The 22,855-nt window shown below is 44.8% G+C and overlaps 1 protein-coding gene across 1 annotated transcript; it reads left to right on the top strand.

Moving 5' to 3' along the window:
• The first annotated feature begins 7,601 nt into the window (after positions 1-7,601).
• Positions 7,602-21,444, top strand: LOC135820274 (proline-rich protein 2-like). The gene is made up of 3 exons (XM_065333591.1): positions 7,602-7,700; positions 8,749-8,812; positions 20,291-21,444. Exons 1-3 carry the CDS (start codon positions 7,602-7,604, stop codon positions 21,442-21,444), a joined length of 1,317 nt encoding a protein of 438 aa, XP_065189663.1.
• The last annotated feature ends 1,411 nt before the right edge of the window (positions 21,445-22,855 follow it).

Raw genomic sequence — 22,855 nt, 5'->3', positions numbered from 1 at the left:
CATTGTGGCCAGCCGTCTTTGAATGTACGGTACGGTAGGGATAGGTACGGGACAGGTACGATCGAGGGTAATACGACACCGTCTCCCGTACCGTACCATCAAACACAGCTGGCCACATACAGCTGCCCGCAATATTCAAATAGGGCTTTCAAACGCAAGATCATAACGTGAAGCAACTTGGAAGAATGGGTATGAATGCGAAGTGTGTGGCATAGAGGTCTCTTGAGGAAGCTTCAAGTCATATTTTAACATCTCTGACACACCGTTGAAGTGGATAGACAGCTATCTTTCTGGGGGAAGCCAGTTTGTGTCCGTGTCGGGAGCAGACTCTCCAAAGCTACCCGTGCTGTCGGGGGTGCCTCAGGGCTCAATTCTTGGACCATTGCTTTTTGTTTTGTATGTTAATGATCTACCAAGTCATGTTTCTGGAATGTCATTGTTTGCTGACGATACAGCTGCTTTGCGCCACTGTAAAACAGCTTGAGTCAGAGTTGCAAGACGCGATAAATATGATTGTCACCTGGATGTCCAGTTGGAGGCTTCAGGCAAACGTTTCAAAAACCAGAGTACTGTTTCTAACAGATTCTGGCTCAATGTTTAAGTTCACCTTTCCCAATTCACCCACAGAAATTCAGACGGTAAAGGAGCACAAACTAATGTTCGATTCAGCCATGTCCTGGTCGGCTCATGTAGATTACATTTGTAATAAAGTCAGCCGTGCTCTTGGCTATATTAAAAGTCATTGTAAACATCTCTCTATTCCGTGCCGGTCCGCTATATATCAAATTTATCTCCTTCCATTTTTTGAATATGCTGCCACAGCCTGGTGTGGCCTAGCTAAGGTCTTATCCGATTCCATTGAAGTTCATCATAAGAAAGTTCTAAAAATTTTGTTCTCGAAGAAACCTTCCTTTCCCTCCAATGAGTTCATTTATTACTGCTTTCTATCTGCATTCGCCACCTTTTCATTGGGCAGATCTGCCGGTTTGGTTTGCGAATTAAAATAAACACAACAACAACAACAACAACAAGTTGTACTTATTAGCTCAGACTACTGCGTTAGAACAACGCCGACTAACTTGCCTCTGTATATTGGTACATCGAATGCTCTTGGGTTGTGTTCCTGAACATATAAAGCCTTATAACTGGTTTGTTTCGGGCCGCTCAACCAGAAACAAAGGGTCTCTTCCCAAGGCCAAGTCAACGCAATTCACAAGATCGCCATTCTTCCAGGGCTACTGTGCATGGCTACAACTTCCCGACTCAGTGAAGACTTCTGCATCATTGAAAGAATTTAAAGTGAATCTGAGGGCCTGCTGATGACTGAGTGCACCATAATAATAATACTTGCAAGTACAGTCAAACCTCGTTAGGACGAACACTGATAAGGCGAACTTTCCATTAGTACGAACTAAGGCCAATCCTATGGTTGGCCAGGCATCAATTCAAGTCAAAATTATTCGTTTACGACGAACTTCTGTACAGCGAACTTTCGCGAAGACGAACTATTTTCAAGTGTGATTTGAACAAAGTCAGTGTGGTCATGTACATGTACCGTAAAGTACCGCCAGAGCGCCCCACCATCCCGTCCCTTCGTGGCCGCCTTGTGGAGGTGGATTCCTGTCTGTAGGTCATATCAAGAGTACATAACCCAAGAGTGTGCAACTCCAGCTATGGGGTCTGCGACGGCAGAACTTCACATCACGTGATGAACCCGTGCACTCTAGTTCATGATAGATACTGGGTTGTACGCAGCCCAGCTTTGGGTACAACTCTCTTGTGGTCACTTTGCACTGTTTGCCAGCATAACCTTTTGAACCATGTCACGTGATGTGAAGTTCTGCCGTCGCAGCCAGGGAGTAGTACAATACCGTATTGTACTACTCCCTGGTCGCAGCACAGCATAGAGGTTGTGCAGGCAGTTGCACACTCTTGGTTATGTACTCTTTGGTTATGTACTCTTGGTCATACGACACGGACCTTGTACGAACATTGCACATTGTGCAGTCAATCCGTACCCAGCTTACCTTCGAGCTCCACATAAAAGCATACCAAGTGTGACCTCAGTACACGAAGGTTCTCACATCGTACACACTTAGTAGCATTCTGCGATACGATTTTCCTCCCTTGACTGTAAAATCAGGGAGTAGTATATTGTACTACTCCCTGGTAAAATCAAGGTGGGGCGCTCTCGTGAGACGGGGCGCTCTGGCGGTACTTTACGGTAGTACGAACTTTCGGACCACGAGCGTGCGCGTGCGCTGGCTGCCTTTTTTCTTCTTCTTTTTTCAATAGTCGAGGTCATATTGTACAGTGCAAATTGTTTTCAAGCGTGTTTTGAACAAAATAATCAGTGCGTTGTACGAACTTTCAACACAGTCGTGATTCAATGCACTTTGTCATTGTACTTACCTGTTTCTGGCTTATGCTAAGAATAACATGCTTCCCATGTACCACAGCATGCACCTTCACGTAAATACAATCCATCTGATATGCATATCGATTTTTTGTCAGATCTGGATAAGAAGAACTCCCGGTAAGACAAACAAATGTGTTCAGTCCCTTGAAGTTCGTCCTAACGAGGTTTGACTGTAAAAACTAATCAATATAACTTTTCGGCTGTTTCCTTTTCATGTATATAATCTTCTCCTTCTTTTACCATGCTTGGCTATCACCCACATCTTCCCGTTTTGGCTGCCATCGGAAGCCATAAGATGTTGAATAAATAAATAAATAAATAAGTGTATGGGGAATGCATGTAGGGCGATAGTGCGGGTTCGAATCTCAGGATATGCCTGAAAAAAATCGGAGAATTGGAAAATTTATAACATCCCTATGATTTTTTGCCGTCAGATACGGGATAGCGCCAGACGTGACACAAACAAACAAACAAACACACAAACAAACAAATACCAAAATTGTGTGGACCCTGGCTAGCGCCAAACGTTACTGAAGTAACGTCTTCTGCACAGCTACGGGAATTAAAGCTGTGTGGACCCTGGCTAGCGCCAGGCGTTACTGAAGTAACGTCTTCTGCATAGCTACGGGAATAAAAAAACATTTCTCGACTGTGATTAACGAACATGGATTGCGTTGAGCACGGAAGTGTTCACTCCTGTGAGTTCACCAAAGCCTAATTTGTGTGTACAGAAAGATCGTATAATTGGGTTGATATTGCTCAAGTAACGTGTCGTGGTTGGTGCGGCCAAGCTTGGCCGTTAATGCTCTAGATGAAATGTACTACTGTTATATGTTATCACTTTGTCATTCCTTCTTTCTCTCTCTTGTTCGTTCATTTGTTCCATTTGCAAGTTTATTGTTAGCACACGCATTCGTTATTGCTCTCGCTTTTTAGTAGTATTTTTTTATTTCTTATCCGATGGCTCAACAGTGATATACACAACTCTGAAGAGGGCCGACAACGAGATAAGTGGAAAGGAAAAGAAAAGAAAAAAATAGAAAAATATTGGAATCCAGACATCAAGCAGTACAGTAATCAAACACGAAGTCGACTTCAAGCTTAGTACAAGAACTATCAAGACGATCGAGAAACTCAACAGATTCAAAAAAGAAGGTCAAAATACTTCTTAAACGCCACTGGGTCTTTAAAAAGATCCCTGAGTTGGTTTGCAAATGTAGAGGTACGGTGGTGTCTACGCCACTCGGCAGGCAGTGTATTAAAGAAAATCGCGGCACGATTAGAAAAAGAATTTACTCTATCATTGTCCGGTGCTTAGATATGGAAGTGGAAGGATTAGAGTGGCTTCTAACTCTAAGGCGTGCTGTGATCGGTGGAAATAATTCCATTAGGGTAGGCAGTGGGATGATGATATGATTTCTATGAATAAACTGGGCAAAGATGAGAATCATAGGGTTCAAATGGATAAAACGCCAATGTTGTCAATAATGGTGTGATGTCGTCCTGTGACTTTGCACCACAGGCAGCTCGCACAGCACGGCGGAACAAAGTAGAGAGCCTTTGGTGGTCCTTAGCGGACAGCTTCAATACAAAACACGAACAACAGTACAAAAGATCAGGTAGACTGACTGATACAATAAATTGTCTCCTGGCCTTCCTGCTCTGTTGCCGAAAGGACCGACGAAGAGCGCCAACCGTAGCACCTGTTTTGCGAATTACAAAGTCATTGGGAGGCGACCACGTTAGGCGGTCATCAATGATGACCCCAGGATTCGGGTGCTGGCAACGCGGGTCAATACTTGATTGTTAAGTATCACAGGAACAGACAGGTGCGGGGGGAGTTTAGAACTGACCATAGAGACATTTTTGACAGAGTTGACTGACAACCCTAGGCCCGCAAGATCTAGACCAAGCACTGAAAGTACCTTGTTGACGGCGTCGACAGCTTCATCTGGCGGCCTTCAACTGGCATACAGGGTCATGTCGTCCGCGAACATCGGCAGCTTGCAGGAAAGAGCTTCTGCACATATTGAAGAGCACAGGGCATAGAATAGCGCCCTGATGTACGCCACTAGTAACTGGTACCAGCATTGCATTTGGCGGTGTTAGAAGATTTGTATATCCGTAAATTAGATCCTGAACTTTGCCTACAGAAAGAAAATGTGTTGTCGCAACAATTGTTTGGTGTTACAAGTACTCCTCGTTGATGTGTTAATAATGTGACTTAATGTGCTGTTCATGTTGTTCTCACTATTATAATTTTCCTTCGAGTTTTGTATCGTTCTGAACTTGATATTTTTCCACCTTCTCACGACTATTGTTATCTCACTATCTTTACGCTATAGAAGATTTAGTCTTTCCAGCTTGAGCAGCTTTGGCCTTGCGAAGTAAAATAAAAAATCAACAACAACAAGCCATTCCCTGCAAAATCCTTGATGAGAAGTGACCGAAAACGATCGGATACTTTTTTTAGTCAAGTGCCATATTGTGACTGGATGTGTGTTTGCGTGGATTCTTGCAACCGAAAACTTACAATCGTTTTTAAAGTATTATCCGCCTCCAACCTCTTTTAAAAATAATAATAAAAAAATGTGTTGTCGCAACAATTTTTTGGTGTTACAAGTACTCCTCGTCGAGGTGTTAATAATGTGACTTAATGTGCTGTTCATGTTGTTCTCACTATTATAATTTTCCTTCGAGTTTTGTATCGTTCTGAACTTGATATTTTTCCACCTTCTCACGACTATTGTTATCTCACTATCTTTACGCTATAGAAGATTTAGTCTTTCCAGCTTGAGCAGCTTTGGCCTTGCGAAGTAAAATAAAAAATCAACAACAACAAGCCATTCCCTGCAAAATCCTTGATGAGAAGTGACCGAAAACGATCGGATACTTTTTTTAGTCAAGTGCCATATTGTGACTGGATGTGTGTTTGCGTGGATTCTTGCAACCGAAAACTTACAATCGTTTTTAAAGTATTATCCGCCTCCAACCTCTTTTAAAAATAATAATAAAAAATTAAACTCGGATATTGAGCATCAGCCAGTAATGTAAAAAAGAGAAGAAACACATGAAACACATTGTGACTCAACAGTATTTTGCTTATAACCGTTAGTGTTGGACAAAACGGATAACGTGTAAATTTTGGTCCTCTGTTTTAATTTTAATCCTTGGCTCTCTAGCTGAGTTTGAAAAACACATGAGAACGAGTTATGCAGCAACTATCACCGACTGTAACAAGATGATAAACTGTCAGAAAGTGCGATAATAGGGCACAAAAGTGACAAGCTACTGAGACATTCAGCGATCCGAGACCTAGCTCTAACATATCTCCAGTGCACAAACGAACAGCCTTCCAACTTGGAAGGTTCATGGCTACGTAGGACCAAAGAGGGGAAGGTGAGCGCAGCGAAAATGTGCACAAGCTAAGTCCCTCGGCAACAAAGAATGCCGACTGTTACAGGACGATGACGAGACCAGTTTTAAACATCCTCTTCGGTGCTACGTAACCATAAACCTTCAAAGTTGGAAGGCTGTTGGTTTGCGCACTAGAGATGTATTAGAGCTAGATCTCGGGTCTCTGATTGGCTCAGTAGTCTGTCAGTTTTGTGCCCTTTTATCACACTTTCTGACTGTTTATCATCTTGTTATAGTCGTGGATAGTTGTTGTATAACTCGTTCTCATGTGTTTCTTCTCATCTTTAAATAATATAAATTATAATAATAAATTAGAGGAAATTAGAGGCCACATGTCACGTACTGCTCTTTTCTCTCCACTTGCCAGTATGATGCAAGCCAGATATGGACTGATCGAAGAAGGATTGATTAATTAATTTACTATCACTGTGGATAAGAGTCATACTGTAGCTCAGTTGGTTAGAGCATTGCTCGCGAATAGAAAGGTCCCTGGTTCGAGTCCCGGTGGTGTGACTGATGGTTTTTCCTTCTTTCATATCTGGCTTGCAAGTGTTGAGTTTCGGAGAGAAAAGAGCAGTACGTGGCATGTGGCCTCTAATTTCCTCTAATTTATTATTTCCTAAAACGTTGAAATTCTCCGTGAAGTCCAAATTTGAAATTGCAAAAATATATTATCATTTATTTTTCACTATGTGTACAAGCCCAGCTCGAAAACAAAAAATGAAGACAGTGTGACGGAGACTAGTATAAGCCTGCACCGAGAGGAAACAGTAATGGTGGAGCATTGATGGCGTTGCTGACCTGAGGTCTCCGCATCACGCCAAAAACCGCGCACCAAGAAACAAAATATGGGCATGCACTGGTCAGCAATATTGCAAGAAAGTAAGGGGCCGTTTACATGAGAAAAATAAGCCCGGGCTTATTCACCCTAGACTTACGAAAAGCCCGCCTTGACCTGTCACCCAATCATTTTAAAGCGCGCGTTTAAATGGTCAGCCGGGCATATTCAGCTCGCCTGAGCTGAACTAGCCCTACCCTTGTCCCCCGAGCTTATCCAACCCCCAGGGCTTTTTTTGTCGTGTAAACGGTCAAGAATATAAGCCCTGGGCTTATAAGCGAGTTTTTCGTATTTTTCGATTTTGCCTCGTGAACCTGAGAGAATGTGGCCGTGGACAGTGCTTCTCTTTTATTTATTTCTTGGTATGTTTTCTTCTGATTTTTGTCCAGTGGAAGGTCCTAGCCCATCCTTCACCTTCTCGAAAAATAAGTGTCAATTGTAAAGTCAGTAGAAACCTGAGCCGGCACTTCTTGATCCAAATTGCATCAGACACGAACATTTACCACTGCCTTCATGTGCGATTTGAAAAATAAAATGCGCGCAGAACTCGCAGTCACTCACCTGAACTCAGCCCCGTACAACCGTCATGTAAACGGTCGGAAAATAAGCCCAAGGCCAATAAGCCCGGGCTTATTTTTCTCATGTAAACGGCCCCTTACAGCGAGTGTACGGGGTAAACCATGGTGCTATGTACACGAAACCATAATATTGTTCATATGGAGTCAACTGGCCAGAGTCAGTTTGCGCTTCGCAGATGGGACACACGTTCGTTTTGAATGATTGCATTCCCTTTGTGTGTGTGTGGGGGGGGGGGGAGATAAGTCGAGCGGCGGGGAGGGAGTTGCATTCACTGTTGCTGCAGTGTTGGAACAAGCGTTTCAGTGCCAGCAGGGCGGATGCAGGCAGCAGGTTTTGGAGCTAGTGGCCATGGCCAATGACAGTACAATACCATGCTCGCCTCGAGTTCTGGGCCAGGAGGAGCGGAATTGGCGTGGTGGCAATACGGAGAGCAAATTCGGAGAACCGGTCAGGTAATGCAGCTTTTAGAACCAAGCAAGGCCACAGTACGGCGGATGGCCAAGCTTGGTAGGTGTGCGCCAGGGTCAATGACCTGAAGTGCACGGCGCTGAACATTGCTCATTCGCCGGAGGTGAATCTGCGCAGCTTCCATCAACACGAGAGGCGCATACTTCATGACTGGTCGTATGAACGCCTCGTTCTGGTAATCCTGCCAGCGGGGTTGGTGTTGGGGCGGCTCTGTTTAGCACCCCGAGCCGTTGGCATACCCGTGTGGCCACGGAGCGTATGCGAGCGGTAAAGGTCAACTTATCCACCTTCACACCAAGGAGGGAAAAGCTGGTTGTCTACGGTACCAGTGTTATCTCGGGTACCAGTGTGTCACGGAATAGGAGTGAGTTCAGGTCTCAGCCGACGCTGCGCGTCTGATGGTGGCTGTCATGGCGTTGGATTTGGTCGGATCAAAAACCACGGATCAAAAACCACTTTCAACGTACGGCCCCACTCGTGCAGTCAGTCAATGAACACCTGCCGTGACTGCGTGGCGCCTCTCCAGGTCTGCTGAGAGGTGAACAAGCTGTGCAAAGTCGTGTCGTGGTTTTTATAAGACTATGTGAGTATTACTGAGTAGAACCGTCCGATTTTCAATTGTCTGAAGATTGTCATGCGGCATGAAAATAAACGGTTATCCTGATTGTCCGCCGATGGTTTTGCTATGTTCTAAGGTCTGTCAATGGCACTTTGCATTCTCTGTGACTCGGGAATGAACGGATTGGTCATTAACTCGCTCCCCATATTATATACGCATCACAAACAATACTTACACATTCATACGTTCAGATACGTAAAGGTACTACTCGATGCTACTTGATACACGCCGACATCGAAACGGTAGCTCACCGCGGTGACGGAAAGCTGTCTTGAAACTTACTTTCAAATGTGTTGCGTTCAAACCAGTAACGATCCGAACTACAAAAGTCACATTTGAGTAGTGCTGCTGTTTAATAGACATAAGTCAGCATTGCTTCTTTTGTAGCGGGTTCCATTTTCACTGCAGAACATGGCGGATGAAGATGTGCAAATGGGGAATCTGGACCCCAACGACGCAGATGAGGAGGAAGGTTGGTTCTTATGTCTTATCCGAATTCTTTACGTTAACATCTTTTCTTGTGACGATTTTCTTTGTCAACCAGCTAGCTATCCACAGACCAACTCGTACTGAGAGCCAAAGAAAAGGCTCAAGATTTAACCCTAGAACTACCGGAGGCATCATATATTTTTTTTGATCGATTGATTTTTATTTCACGGATCCTCGAGAGGCAAATAGATGCCTATCGAAGGGATATGATGCATTTGCGAATTTCAAAATGGGGTTGCTGTTATATGGGGGCTTAGAATCTCCCCAGATTTTTTGACTTTTATTTATTTTGAATTTTGTTAATGGCAGTGGGTTTTGTTTTCACAAATTTAGTACAGTTCCGAAATGCCAGGGGGTGCTACCTAGAACAACCGCGCGGCATCATATGACTCCACATACCATAGGCATCAATAAAAGGGCGAATTTGGCTTAGAACCACACGTGAATAACGTGAAGAGGAATATCTTTGGGAGCAAGGAGATTGGGGACCATGAAGGTGGTGATTTGTACGTATGGACACGCTAATATGCACATTTCACGTGCCGTTATTGTCAATATCGTAATCCCGAATTCTGCCGAAACAGACAATTTTGTTTGTCCTAAGTTTGGAACGTGATTCATTATGTCATGTTGAGCATAATATTATAACGATATGAAGTGCCATGGAAGTTATAATATTCTAGGAACGTCCTTTGAGTTTACGTTGGTCTGGCGGAAGCCATGTTCAGTAGGCGCAGTATCGCTGCCGATAAAGCATTTCATTTGATTTTGAAATTTTTAGGGCAGGAGTTTGGGGATGAATGCGAGGAGAGTGCCTGATGCATTGTGCGCGAGCAATTAGAAGTGACAGAACACAGAGACACATAGTTATATACTCCAGATGAAGATGAGTAAATACTAATTGCTCCGGCTTTTCGATCAGTCTGATATGGGACCGGAGTCGAGGAGGCAAGTGGATAATGGTGCGGGGAAGGCCTCTTTTACGGGCAAAGCAAAGCACAAATATCACCATGTATCAGTACAGTGAGTGGATAATGGTGGTGATAAAGGTATGGAGCCATACACATAACAGAACATCAATCTCCAAAACTCGGGCAGGAATTCCTTCATGAAGCTGGGTTCTCTGGCAAAGTTGGTAGATAGTGGAAAATGTGCTGCACCAAGCAAGTGCGAACGCGCGCAACCGGTTGTTGCTTCCGAAGTTTGCAGGCTTTACCGAGATATTCACAATTTGGAAGATGGAGCAGATGCATTATTTGCATTCATTGTCCAGAGTATGATTCATGTCATGATCAAGTGCACAAGGTAGGAGGGAAAACTGAAAATTGGAGAGGACTCGACTTTGTGTGAAGGCATTATCATGGCATTCGTTTCGCAAATGTACACAAAAGGCGTCCTCTGTACCCGCAATAATCTGGTGACGGCACTTCGGCTGGATAGGAATGGACGCCATATAATCAAGTAAAATCCCTAAAAATAGTTTCCAGGAATTACTCTGCAACTTGAGGTTTTATCACGAAGATCGTCTCCGGACACGACGTTGAACGGAAATTATTCCTTTGCTATGAGTCGCGACACCACGTTCTCCTTTCACTCGTAAAATGTATTTATCACAGCAGTCAAAGAATGACCAACCTGGCTGAGAAAAATCCAGCAAGTTGGCCCAGCAGTAGCCATTTCCGGGGTATAGGACTGAAATGCAGAGTATGCAGGGTGAGCATGGCAAGCTCTTTTATTTTGCTGTAAACTGACGAGATATCGCGATTTCGCTGCACGCATTGCCAGCTGCTGGTCTCCAAGATAGTGGACCTGTCATTGGTTTTTCCTTTTAAAAGGTACCCTTTACCCCAAGGACTTCTGTTTCTACACATATTGCCAAAAATAATTCCCAGCAGGTATGTTTAAGTCTGGTGGAGTCATATGATGCTTCCAGTAATTCCAGGGTAGTTGAAATTTTGGTAGTTCGAGGGTTAAATGTTATCCGCAGTGGTCCACCACTGACAAATACTTGAAATTACTTGATGGGCAGACCGTTTTGTCGTTGAATGTCAAAACCCCAATGAGGCAGACCAGTCTTTCTTATGCCAGCACAACGGTACGCGCTTCTAATCTGCGAAGCATTAGCGTTGTGCTTTCGCGTGTCAAAGCAAAACCAAGGAGTTCTCTACTGATCTCGCGCTCTCGCTCTCTCTCTCTCTCTCTCTCTCTCTCTCTCTCTCTCTCTCTCTATCTGTCTATCTTTCGCCATGTTCGCTCACTCAGAACAGTGCCCAGGCGTCAATGTCCGTGACCTAGTGTCTTTCATTAGCCTCCAGAGCGAGAGCCGTCTTTGGTGCCCATTGAAAATCCACATGATATGTTGCCGAGACTGTTGCACTGATGTCGAGAATACCCGGCCAAAAGGTTGGAGGCCAAGCACCTGTGAAAGTGTTGCACAGTTCTCATTACTGCATCCTGGAGAGTGGCTGCCCTCAACATCGTGGCTCCACCACAGAACACAGGAGCGAGGTTCTACAGTCCATTCATCGGAAACAGGTCTGCTGGCTTTTTAAAATCCGATTTGGGCCGAATTAAGGATCAAAAATCCACTTTAAATCGCAAATATGTGGGTTTGGGATCTGCTTCTCCATACATTTTGCCATGGCATACCTGTTCTAATTTTGTAGAACCTGGCTGAATTTGTATTTCTCTGTTGTTGGACTTTTCTGGCCTCTTGTGTGGCAAGGAGTAATTGCATCGATAATACAATGCAGGATGTACTGATGTCTTGACGATATCTACAACTATGTGCGAGAGACACGAAAGACTTAGGGTGCCAGTTTCCAATGACTAGATTGTAGCTGCAACTGAATCCGATCTAGTGGCACTTTCGTCTGGCTTCAGAGACAATCCACAAGAAGCTGCTATCTCTGAATCAGCGGAGAGAGATTCAGGACTACCTTAGGTCTCTGATGTTCTTGTTGAGAATACAAAGTTGCATGTTGCTGAGTCAGCCTTTGTTTGGGATTGAAAAAGCGTGAGTTTTTCGACTTTCTTTCAGTCAAAAATCGCGCCAAGTTTCGTTTTCCGGAGGTATTACAAATGTTTTGTTGGGGGGAATATCCGATGAATTATACCTATGTCTACGCTGTTTCGGCAGAATGTTGTTCAGCACTCAAATTCAGACTGATCTTACTAGCCCATATTATTATTTTTGTGTTTTTTCTGGACACTCACAGTCGATGAGAACAATAATAGGATACGAGCGAGAGAGGCCCAACATGGGGAAAACCTAAACCGACTAGAACCACGGCAACAACCTGGACAAGCCCCGGCAGCACGCATACAGCTACCTCCTCCAGTATATAGACCATGGCCGGCAGCGCGATTGGAGGCATTGGGACCACCGGTACGATATAGAGGACCCCGCCCGTTCATACAACTACCTAGACAACCTGGACAACCTCCACAAGTGCGGGTACTAGAACCACGGCAACAACCTGGACAAGCCCCGGCAGCACGACTACAGCCACAACCTCCAGTCCATGGAAATAGGATACGAGAGAGAGGTGCACAACATGGGGAAAACCTAAATCGACTAGCGATACTACCTAGACAACCTGGACAACATGTACAATATCGGGTAATAGAACCACGGCAACAACGTGGACAAGCCCCGGCAGCACGATTACAGCTACAACCTCCAGTACATAGACCATGGCCGGCAGCGCGATTGGAGGCATTGGGACCACCGGTACGATATAGAGGACCCCGCCCGTTCATACAACTGCCTAGACAACCTAGACAACCTCCACAAGTGCGGGTACTAGAACCACGGCAACAACCTGGACAAGCCCCAGCAGCACGACCACAGCTACCTCCTCCAGTATATAGACCATGGCCGGCAGCGCGATTAGAGGCATTGGGACCACCGGTACGATATAGAGGACCCCGCCCGTTCATACAACTGCCTAGACAACCTAGACAACCTCCACAAGTGCGGGTACTAGAACCACGGCAACAACCTGGACAAGCCCCAGCAGCACGACTACAGCTACAACCTCCAGTACATGGAAATAGGATACGAGAGAGAGATGCAGAACGTGGGGAAAACCTAAATCGACGAGCGATACTACCTAGACAACCTGGACAACCTGTACAATTTCGGGCAATAGAACATCAGCAACAGCCTGGACAAGCCCCGGCAGCACGACTACAGCCACCACCTCCAGTAAATAGACCATGGCCGGCAGCGGGATTGAGAAACCTCCCATTGAGAAACCTCCCGTTCATACAACTACTTGAACAAGCGCAGGTAACACGACCTACAGCAATAATGACTGATTGGCCCTGGTATGGCCCTTTTCCAAGAACTCACTGCTCAAATTATGTACACCACGCACACAATTTAAACATATGCATAATGTCAAGTGCTGACCCTACTTAAAGGCACTACTCCATCATACTTAATACACGCCGTCATCGAGGGTGCAAAAAGTAGCACATGGCGACTATAAACACTATCTTCAAACTTACTTTCACAATTTCTATTCAAGCAAGTAAGGATCAGAAGTACATAAATCACCTTGGCTGTTGTTGACTATACGTAGCTGTAAGTTATCATTGCCTTTTTTTGTGGTATGCTCCATTTCAACTACAGCCCATGGTGGTTGGAGAGGAGCAAGTGCCCATGGTGGAGTGGCGAGACAGAGTGCATAACGACATTCATAATCAAAGAATGGTGGCCCATCAAGGTTGGTACTTATGTCTAGTCCGCATTCCTTACATAAACATATTTTCTTTTGTCGATTTTTCACTAGCTAGCTGTCCACAATGAGGTAAACACTTGGAGCCAATATATAAAATCACAAAGAAAAGCCAGAAGGTTTAAACTGTAATCCGCAGTGGCCAATCACTGACAATTACTTCCAAGCGGCTGGAAACGGGGCTGAACGTCTACCCGTTGAATGTTAGCACCATACCAGTATAATTTTGTCTAATTGGTTAACATCGTGACTTGCCAGGAGCTTGCCAGTAGCTTGCTTGCATTGGTCAGCGTTGAACAACTACTGAACTCAACAAAATTTGACCCATTCACCTAGCTGTTAATTCAAATATTTATCTTGTGTAGCCTCCCTCAAGCGGAATTTGGCGTATATTTCTCCCGTTTTCCTTGTGAAACCACAAGACTAGCCACCACCTAGCTCCTTTAATCCAGGTACAGGAAGCCTAGATACGAGCTAGTGAGTGGCACATGTGTCAGAGGCAGACGGTTTGTGAGGCGGGCCAGTCCCTACTGAAAAAGCACACTCGTGGGCGCTCCTAATTTGCGAAGGAGCACCGTCGTGCTTTCGCGCTCGCTCTCTCTCTCTCTCTCTCTCTCTCTCGCTCTCTCTCTCTCTCTCTCTCCCTCTCTCTCTGTGTCTCTCTCTCTATATATATACAACAAGGTTGTCCAATTCATAGTTCTTAAGAGAGCATGTCTGAGAATACCAAAGTATGTGTGCATGTGGATCTCTCCGATTTCGCTCAAAATTTGCATGCACGTTCCCTTTGGGGTGTGGATCGATTGTGCACATCCCTTGACAAAGTTTCTGAAGGGAACCTTGAAATTTGCATACCCCTAAAAAAATGGCCGAAATATCACATTATTTATGGGTCTAGAAACGAGTCACGCCACAGCGTACACGAACAAGCTATGAACAAAACTCCATCAAGCCAACATTGCCTCACCTTAGAAGAGTTCCTGGAGCAGTACCGCTTAGCCACACCAGCATCCAAGAAGACGAGGTACATCACCCCCTGACGCCACAAATGATCGTCTTGAAAATAGCCAATTTACAAGCGCTGGCAAAACAGCCAGCTACGTCCTCAATTGGCCAGAACTATACACCGGCAGATAGTCGAACACCTCTTCTAGCGCTGAGGACATGTTCCCCATCTTCCTTTTGGGGTTTTCTTGAAATAAACTTTTTTGAATATTTCCACTCGACCATGCTGAAATACGGCCAAAGTCATACCTGCGCAGCCCCTCCGCGACGTCTCCTCTGCAATTTCTATTCCAACACTACTCCCAAAGCCGCAGAACAAAGTGTATTGTTGAATCTGACAAGGAAAAGCAGCGGTGATCACTTGTCACTCCAAACGACAAGCTTCTCCTTGCGCCACCAATAATTTTTTGTGCGACTGTTGATGCAAAAGTGACTGAATAGAAGGCCTGAGCGCATTTTTTGAATTTTAATTGCAAGATGCAGAGATCGCGTGCTCTGTGACGTAGGGTGACGCTTCCTGCATCACGATACGCGGCCATCGATCGCGAATGTGCCTGGAACGCTACTCGGAACAGACCATGATGGCAGAGGTAAGATGAGCTTCATTTCCTGCTTGAACTGCTGAGAACCCCCACAAACTGTCCTAGGAGTGTTGCAATGGCAGCAAGCCATTGAAATATGCCCCGTACAGCATGGAGAGTTTTTCGTCTTTCACACTTACCTCCTGCAACCCCGAACATTGTCCAACAGTAAATGTCCCTTGTTTTCATTTCGATGCTCGACAAAAGCGGCTAGCTCGGTCCCTTTGTGTTGACTGGCACGCGAGCAGCACTGGCTGCACGCACTTGTCGCGTGAACTGCATGAGAGATTTCTTACGTCATTAAGAATGTGATTTCATCATCATTTCACTGGTCTTCGACCTACATGGTCAGGGAAAGTCCCGGGTCGTAGGCCTACAACACGGTCAGCGTGTTCTTGAGCGCAGTAACAACACAAGTGTGATCACTTCCATACCAACGGCGTTCGATCAAGGCGAGTAACAAGCGGACTTGACAAAGGTGACTCTGAAATCTCGTGAGCCGTGGGCCACGCGACTTGGCATTCTTGCGTCACTAGGCACGTGATTTCACCGTGCTTCTTGCAATAAAATTCAAAAACTGCGCTCAGGCCTTCAGTCACTTTTGCATCAACAGTCGCACAAAAAAATATTGGTGGCGCAAGGAGAAGCTTGTCGTTTGGAGTGACAAGTGATCACTGCTGCTTTTCCTTGTCAGAATCAATACACTTTGTTCTGCGGCCTTGGGAGTAGTGTTGGAGTAGAAATTGCAGAGGAGACGTCGCGGAGGGGCGAGCTTTCCTGCGCAGGTATGGCTTTGGCCGTATTTCAGCATGGTCGAGTGGAAAAATTCAAAAAAGTTTATTTCAAGAAAACCCCAAAAGGAACATCTCCCGTACTGGCTGATTTTCTTCTCATGCCATGAGGTGTTGTCTATAATAATAATAATAATAATAATAATAATAATAATAATAAGATGGGGGACTTGTCCTCAGCGCTGGAAGAGGTGTTCTACTATCTGCCGGTGTATAGTTCTGGCCAATTGAGGACGTAGCTGGCTGTTTTGCCAGCGCTTGTAAATTGGCAATTTTCAAGACGATCATTTGTGGCGTCAGGGGGCTGATGGACCTCGTCTTCTGGGATGCTGGCATGGCTAAGCGGTACTTCTCCAGGAACTCTTCTAAGGTGAGGCAATGTTGGCTTGATGGAGTTTTGTTCATAGCTTGTTCGTATACGGTGTGGCGTGACTCGTTTCTAGACCCATGAATAATGTGATATTTCGGCCATTTTTGAGGGGTATGCAAATTTCAAGGTTCACTTCAGAAACCTAATCAAGGGCTTTGCACAATCGATCCACCGCCCCAAGGGAACCTACCTGCAAATTTTGAGCGAAATCGGAGAGATCCACTTGCACACATACTTTGGTATTCTCAGACATGATCTCTTAAAGCTTTTCACCCATTTTCATCAGTAGTTACATGGGAAAAAGCAAGAACGAAAACGAAGCCAGAATTTATACTGGTGGTAGAGAATCAGCAAGAATATTCTTACGCACCTCAATTTCTCGCTACACTACCATAAGAATGTATGGAGCAGTGGAAAAATCCGGGAAGCAACACATGAAAGGAATGCAGTACCAGAACAAAAACGTGATAAAGTTGTCAGCCCAGTTGCAGCTTGAACAGCCGCAGCACCTTGATGTGCTTCTTTTGTCGACACAGTTCTAACCATGAAAGTGGGTGAAAAGCTTTTAGTACTATGAAATTGACAACTTTGTTGTTGTGTGTATACCCAATGCTGTAGACAGCAAGCTGTTTCGGCCATAAAGGCCTCATCAGTACAGCTACGAGCTGTGTGTATATAAATTGTGTTCGCCTACCTCTCTATCTCTAAAAAATGCTTTGCTTCACGGAAACGTAATTCATTGTGAAGAGCTGCGCTTCGGTCCTCTGAGCTGTGCTGAGGAGCTCTAACTGAGCGAATGAGTTGCTGTTAAAAGATTTGAGTAATATAATTATATATATACACACAACAACAAGGTTATCAATTTCATTATACTAAAAGCTTTTCACCCACTTTCATCAGTGATTGCATGGGAATGAGCAAGAACGAAAACGAAGCAAGAATTTATACTAGGGGTAGAGAATCAGCAAGAATATTCTTACGCGCCTCACGTTCACACTACACTACCATGAGAATGTATGGAGCAGTCGAAAAATGCGACCAACAACACATGAAGGGAATGCAGTACCAGAACAAGCACGTGATAAAGTTGTCATTCCGGTTTCGACTTGAACAGCCGCAGCACCTTGATGTACTTCCTTTGTCGAAATAGTTCTGGCCTCAAACTGCGAATGTATGGCGCCTTCAGCGTCAATTGGTGCGCGCTGTTCCGGGCTGGTGTGATGACACTGAAGCTGCTGTTGTGTTCCAGCGGGATGCACTTGGGTGGCGCTTGCAAATGCTTGGTGATCGCGCGATCACTTGCCACACGTTTGTCAGGCGGTTTCTCGTACAGCTTGTCTGGGATAGCTGCTTGATCCTTTCCGAGAATTGCTTACATGTATCACCAACGTACGTCTGATCACAGCGCCACGTATACTTATAAACTAAATAATTATTACCATTCTCAAGATTTGGTTAAGCATCCTTCGCGATAGACCTAGATGCGGGCCTGGTTGTATAAATTACAATGGAGGATACTATAGGATAGCAGTTCAAAATTGAAGCTTTAATCTTTTTGCGGGAGGCAATGCAATTTTTCCCTTTCCATGGCCATTTTGTGATAATACGCGTTGCAGATTCGCGTTTGCAGATGCTATATCTGGGCTAGATCCAAGAACGCTTGTCATGACTCGCTTGAGTACTTGTGAGTTGGTAACCGTTAGAACACAGAATACCCTCTAGTTTAGCAATTTCAGCTGGTAATAGTGATGGCGAGCAGATGTGTGTAGCTCTGAAAGTTAATGATCTGATCAAATTTATTTTGTTTCTAATGTCACAAAAGAGTCCCAGCAGGTGTAAAGACCTGTGAGCGTCGGTTCTCTATATACTGTGGTGAGCAATTCTGTGGACGAACGCTTTTATCAATACACCAAGAAACGGAAACTCTGCATTATTCTCCTCCTCCATTGTAAACTTGAGAGCTGGGTGAAGATTATTTAAACGCTCAGAGAATTCCAATGCCAGTTTACGGTGGTGAAATGCTGCGAATGTGTCATCCACATAACGCCTATATAATTCGGGCCAATGACTATCTGGAATTGTGTTCTCAAAATATCCAACAAAGATATGGGCTAGCACTGGGCCCAAGGGTGAACCCATGGCTACTCCGTCTCGCATTGCGTACGTATTGCCATTAAAACTGAATTGCACGTCTGATGTGGCTTTGAAAAGCAGCTTCTTGAAAAGATCTTGGGGTATTTGCGGGGCTGACATTTCATCATCATGGTATAGCGACTTTATGCAGATATCGTTTCCTTGAGAGGCACGTTTGTAAAAAGGCTGACTAAATCGAAAGAGCACAGGAACAGCGATTCAGAGTTCTCTGCTTGCTGCTGACCATGATAATGAAATATCAGCCCCGCAAATACCCCAAGATCTTTTCAAGAAGCTGCTTTTCAAAGCCACATCACACCTGAAGCACTATTACAAGAGAGAGAAAAAAAGATAAAACATCACAAAAAACTGTTCTCTCTATATACATACACTTACCTGAGCGCGAACTCTTGCCGCTCGCCTTGTTCACCATTCACTGCTTGGAGCATTTCCAGCACTACTGGCGGTGTTTGCAGCTCTTTATAAAAATGCTTTGCTTCACGGAAATGTATTTCATTGCGAAGAGCTGAGCTTCGATCATCTGAGCTGTGCTGAGGAGCTCTAACGGAGCGAACTAGTTGCTGTCCACAGATTTGAGTAACTGTTCATGTGGCCTCATTTCCTCTGCGCTGCGCTAATGAGTCCACAAAGGACGGAACAGTTTTGTCCGCAGATTGAGTATTTTCGCTCCTGCTCTTGTAGCAGTTGAGCACTCTTGCGTAGGGTAGTGCCTTTGCTGTTTGCGCTATGCAGGGCTCACTGACTTGCCAGTTTGAGCACTCTGGCAAGGTACGTTCGGGCCTGGTTTAAATCTGGTTTTGGAAAATTTACTTTTCATTGCCTTCAGGTTCGGCCTCATTTCCTCTGTGCTGCGCTGATGAGTCCACAAAGGACGAAACAGTTTTGTCGCACATTGAGTATATATATACAGAGCGAAACAGTTGCTGTCCACGTACTTGAGCATATATGAGGGTCCCTGGTTCGAGTCCTGGTGGTGACAGTCAATTTTTTCTTCAGACTTTTCCCGTTTGTTTCTTTCCCTCAAACCAGTTAATATATATATTATAATTTATCACTCTCTTATTATTGACCCCCACAGAAACTTGTGATCTCTAAGCGGTCAAATATCAGCATAATAAAAATTGACCGCTTATATTGACCACTTATTATTGACCACTTAGCCCGAGGACTTAGAACTTTTTCCTCAACTTAGAAAAAAATCAGAACTGAAAGAAGAAAAATCTGAAGTCAAATGCTAGGATTTGAACCCAAACTGTCAGATTCTCAGTCAAAGAACTTGGGGAACATACTACAAGAGACAACTGAAAACTTCGGTTTACACAGAAGTAATGTCCAATGTAAACGGCATATGTACATACTATTATACCATTACAATAGTATTCCTTTCTTCCTATAGCAAAGCAAAAACAGTTTTAGGTATGCTATGTCGTGATACATCTATTATTGCCCTCATAATCGGTCAATATATGAAATATAGACCTCGTAAAAGACCTTGGGGGACCTCGGTCTTTTACTCGTTCTATATTTCATATATTGACCTCTTTAATCGTGCAATAATAGATACGTAATTTTATCTTTCCCGTGGTCACGTACCCGGCACAGAGTCCAAACGTCAAATTCAACAATCTGGTGTCTTTCAATAGCTTCCATAGCGAGCCGATCTGCTGGCTATGGAAAACAGCCATGAATTGCTGCCGGCAATATTGGACTGTTGGCGGGAATATCCGGTAAAGAGGTTCGAGAATGTTGTTCAGCAATCAAATTCAGAGTGCTTCTAAAAGCCCCGCTCGTTATATTGGTGTTTTTTCTTGACAGCTGCACACGATGAGGAAAGCACCAGTTCAGACGATGAGGGAGGCATCAATGCAGACGATGAAGAAGGCATCGATGCAGCGGAGGAGAGGAGAGCGGGGGAGAGGAGGAGGGAGTTCCATCGACGAGTCGTGATGGACCTCAACCGACCAAGAGACCGACAGTTAAGGGAAGCCGCTGATCTACCCCCGCTACCTATGCCACCTGGAGAATTTCAGCGTCGGGGTGGGGTGATTGGAAACGAATGGGGTGCTGCAGAAAGAAGACCACTGCTACCACCTAGAGATGATGAACAACAGCCTGGTTTGGGCCCATACCAAGGACCTGAACAACGGCTACAAGGGCTTGATTGGGGTAGAGCACCTGAACCACGACCTCCCAGGCCTATGTTAAACCCTCCTAGAGCAGATCCAATAGCGCTTGGTGTGCCCAATATGGGCAATCCTGGTCAACCTGGACCTCTGCCTCATAGACTAGGTGAACTACGTCCAGATATGGTTGGGCCTGACTTTGGTGGAGCAGCTGCACGACCATATATGGGCAATCCTGGACAATCTGGACCTCTGCCTCATAGATTAGGTGAACTACGTCCAGATATGGTTGGGCCTGACTTTGGTGGAGCAGCTGCACGACCACCGATTCGGCGTGACTTGAAACCCCCTAGTCCGCTTCACTTAAGACCTGGAGAAATTGAACAACCTGAATTTGCTGGAGCAGCACGCAGCGTCTTGGACAAAGAAGAAAGAGATCTTGCTAGAGAACCTGGTCGACCTCCGAGAGCATCTGAACCATTTTACGGAATACATCACCCTGATTTGGGCAGGGCAGCGTCGGCCAGTTCAGCGGAATCACCAGCACCAGCACCAGCAGTTGGACAACAGCCGATCAGGCGTCAGGTGAAACCTCCTGAGAATCCTTTCTTGGGAAATCTTGGCGAACCCGGACAGCCGCGTGTAAGGCCTAGGAGAGACCCTCCGAGAGCATTTGAACCATTTTCAGGAAAACATGGTCCTGATTTGGGCAGAGCAGCATCGGCCAGTGCCTCGGAACCACCAGCACCCCTACCTCCCGGTCAAAGAATATCGCCAGTAATTCCTAGACCTAATGATGATGGAACAGCATCCAACTCCTCGGACGAAGATAGGGCCGAAGATTAGGAAGGTGTTACTGGATAGCTCAAGTGTATTGTTAAGCGTCCTTCTCTGCTAGTGTATTGTTAAGCGTCGTTCATCTGCGCCCGGGAATCAGGAAAACACATTTTGCTTGAAACAAATAGGAAATGGTTGAATGCGAAAAGTTTTCTTTTTGGATGAAACGAGGATTCTTTCTAGTTCGTAGGGTTCTTTCTAGTTCGTAGGGAATGAACTGAATGCAGCAACAGTCGAATTCTTTTAGCTATCAGATATATTTTAAACTCGGATGTTGAGCCATACAAAATGCTGTTGGTTAGCGCTACGGAGATGTGTTGAATGTCTCAGTACTCTTGTCAGTTTTGTGCCTAGTTATTGCACTTTCTGACTGTATATATTATCCAGTTACAGTAATGGAGAGTTGCTCTTAACTCGTATCCATAATTATGTCCTTTTTCTTTCTATATCAGATATATATATATATCAGCAGTCTGGCTGTCTGCATCATTGAGTACAAATCAGATTATGGTACGTTCGGACCTGGTTTGAATTTTTTATTTCCATTGCTATCAGGTTCGGCCTCATTTCCTCTGTGCTGCGCTGACGAGTCCACAAAGGATGAAACAGTTCTGTCCGCAGATTGAGTATATCATAATACATGTCAACAATATATTATATTTTATATCTCAAGAGTCCATAACCCCAAGAGTGTGCAACTCTTTATATGGGCATCTGCGCGGCGGAATTCCAACTCTAGGTGAAAAATGAGGTACGCGTTCTTTGGGCTTGTACAACTGCCTGGTCCCAAGCACCTCATGCATAACAATCATGATGTCATCTATAACGGTCATGGTGTCATCCGTAACAATTATGATGTCATACGTATCAAGAACAAAGCTGGACAAGGAACGGCGGAATGCGGAGTTTTGTACAGCTGGGCCTCAGCGGCACGTCGTAATGTTGGAATTCCGCCACGAAGTGGGCCTACAGCCGCCAAACTCCAAGTGGAAACTATTGGGATAATGGACTGTTGGATATATACATACTGTCCGACCAAGAGTACATAAACCCCCATCACCACCGCTGCTTTGCATTTGCAGCCCCATTTAGTCAATGTATTGTTAGTCTGTCGTTTTGTCATTTCCTCCTTCTTGCTTGTTTTACGAATTGGGTGCGTGGTTTCAAGTAAAAATATATATAAAAAAAGTGCATAGCAGACTCAGCGGAGGACGTTCAGGTTGGTTGTAACTCTGAGTTTCATGCCGCTAGGCAATCATCAGACAACTGATACTCGGGTCTACCCAACAGTATGCTTATAAACATAGAGCCACAAGCATAAACATAAAAAAATAAAATAAGCATAAATATAAAAAAAGTGTGTGCAACTCGGCATGGTTCCTGTGGGAGCGTAATTCGCGCAGTACGTCATTTCTAAGGG

This window comes from Sycon ciliatum, chromosome 6, assembly GCF_964019385.1.
Source record: "Sycon ciliatum chromosome 6, ocSycCili1.1, whole genome shotgun sequence".
NCBI classification, from domain to species: Eukaryota; Metazoa; Porifera; class Calcarea; order Leucosolenida; family Sycettidae; genus Sycon; species Sycon ciliatum.
This window is presented reverse-complemented; position numbering and strand designations above follow the sequence as displayed.

Excerpts from the sequence above, each read along its gene's own strand:
- LOC135820274 (XM_065333591.1), top strand. The coding sequence starts at position 7,602 with ATGGCCAATGACAGTACAATACCATGCTCGCCTCGAGTTCTGGGCCAG. Across the intron at positions 7,701-8,748 it reads AGAGCAAATTCGGAGAACCG|AACATGGCGGATGAAGATGT; the intron begins GTCAGGTAATGC and ends TTTTCACTGCAG. Across the intron at positions 8,813-20,290 it reads CGACGCAGATGAGGAGGAAG|CTGCACACGATGAGGAAAGC; the intron begins GTTGGTTCTTAT and ends TTTTCTTGACAG.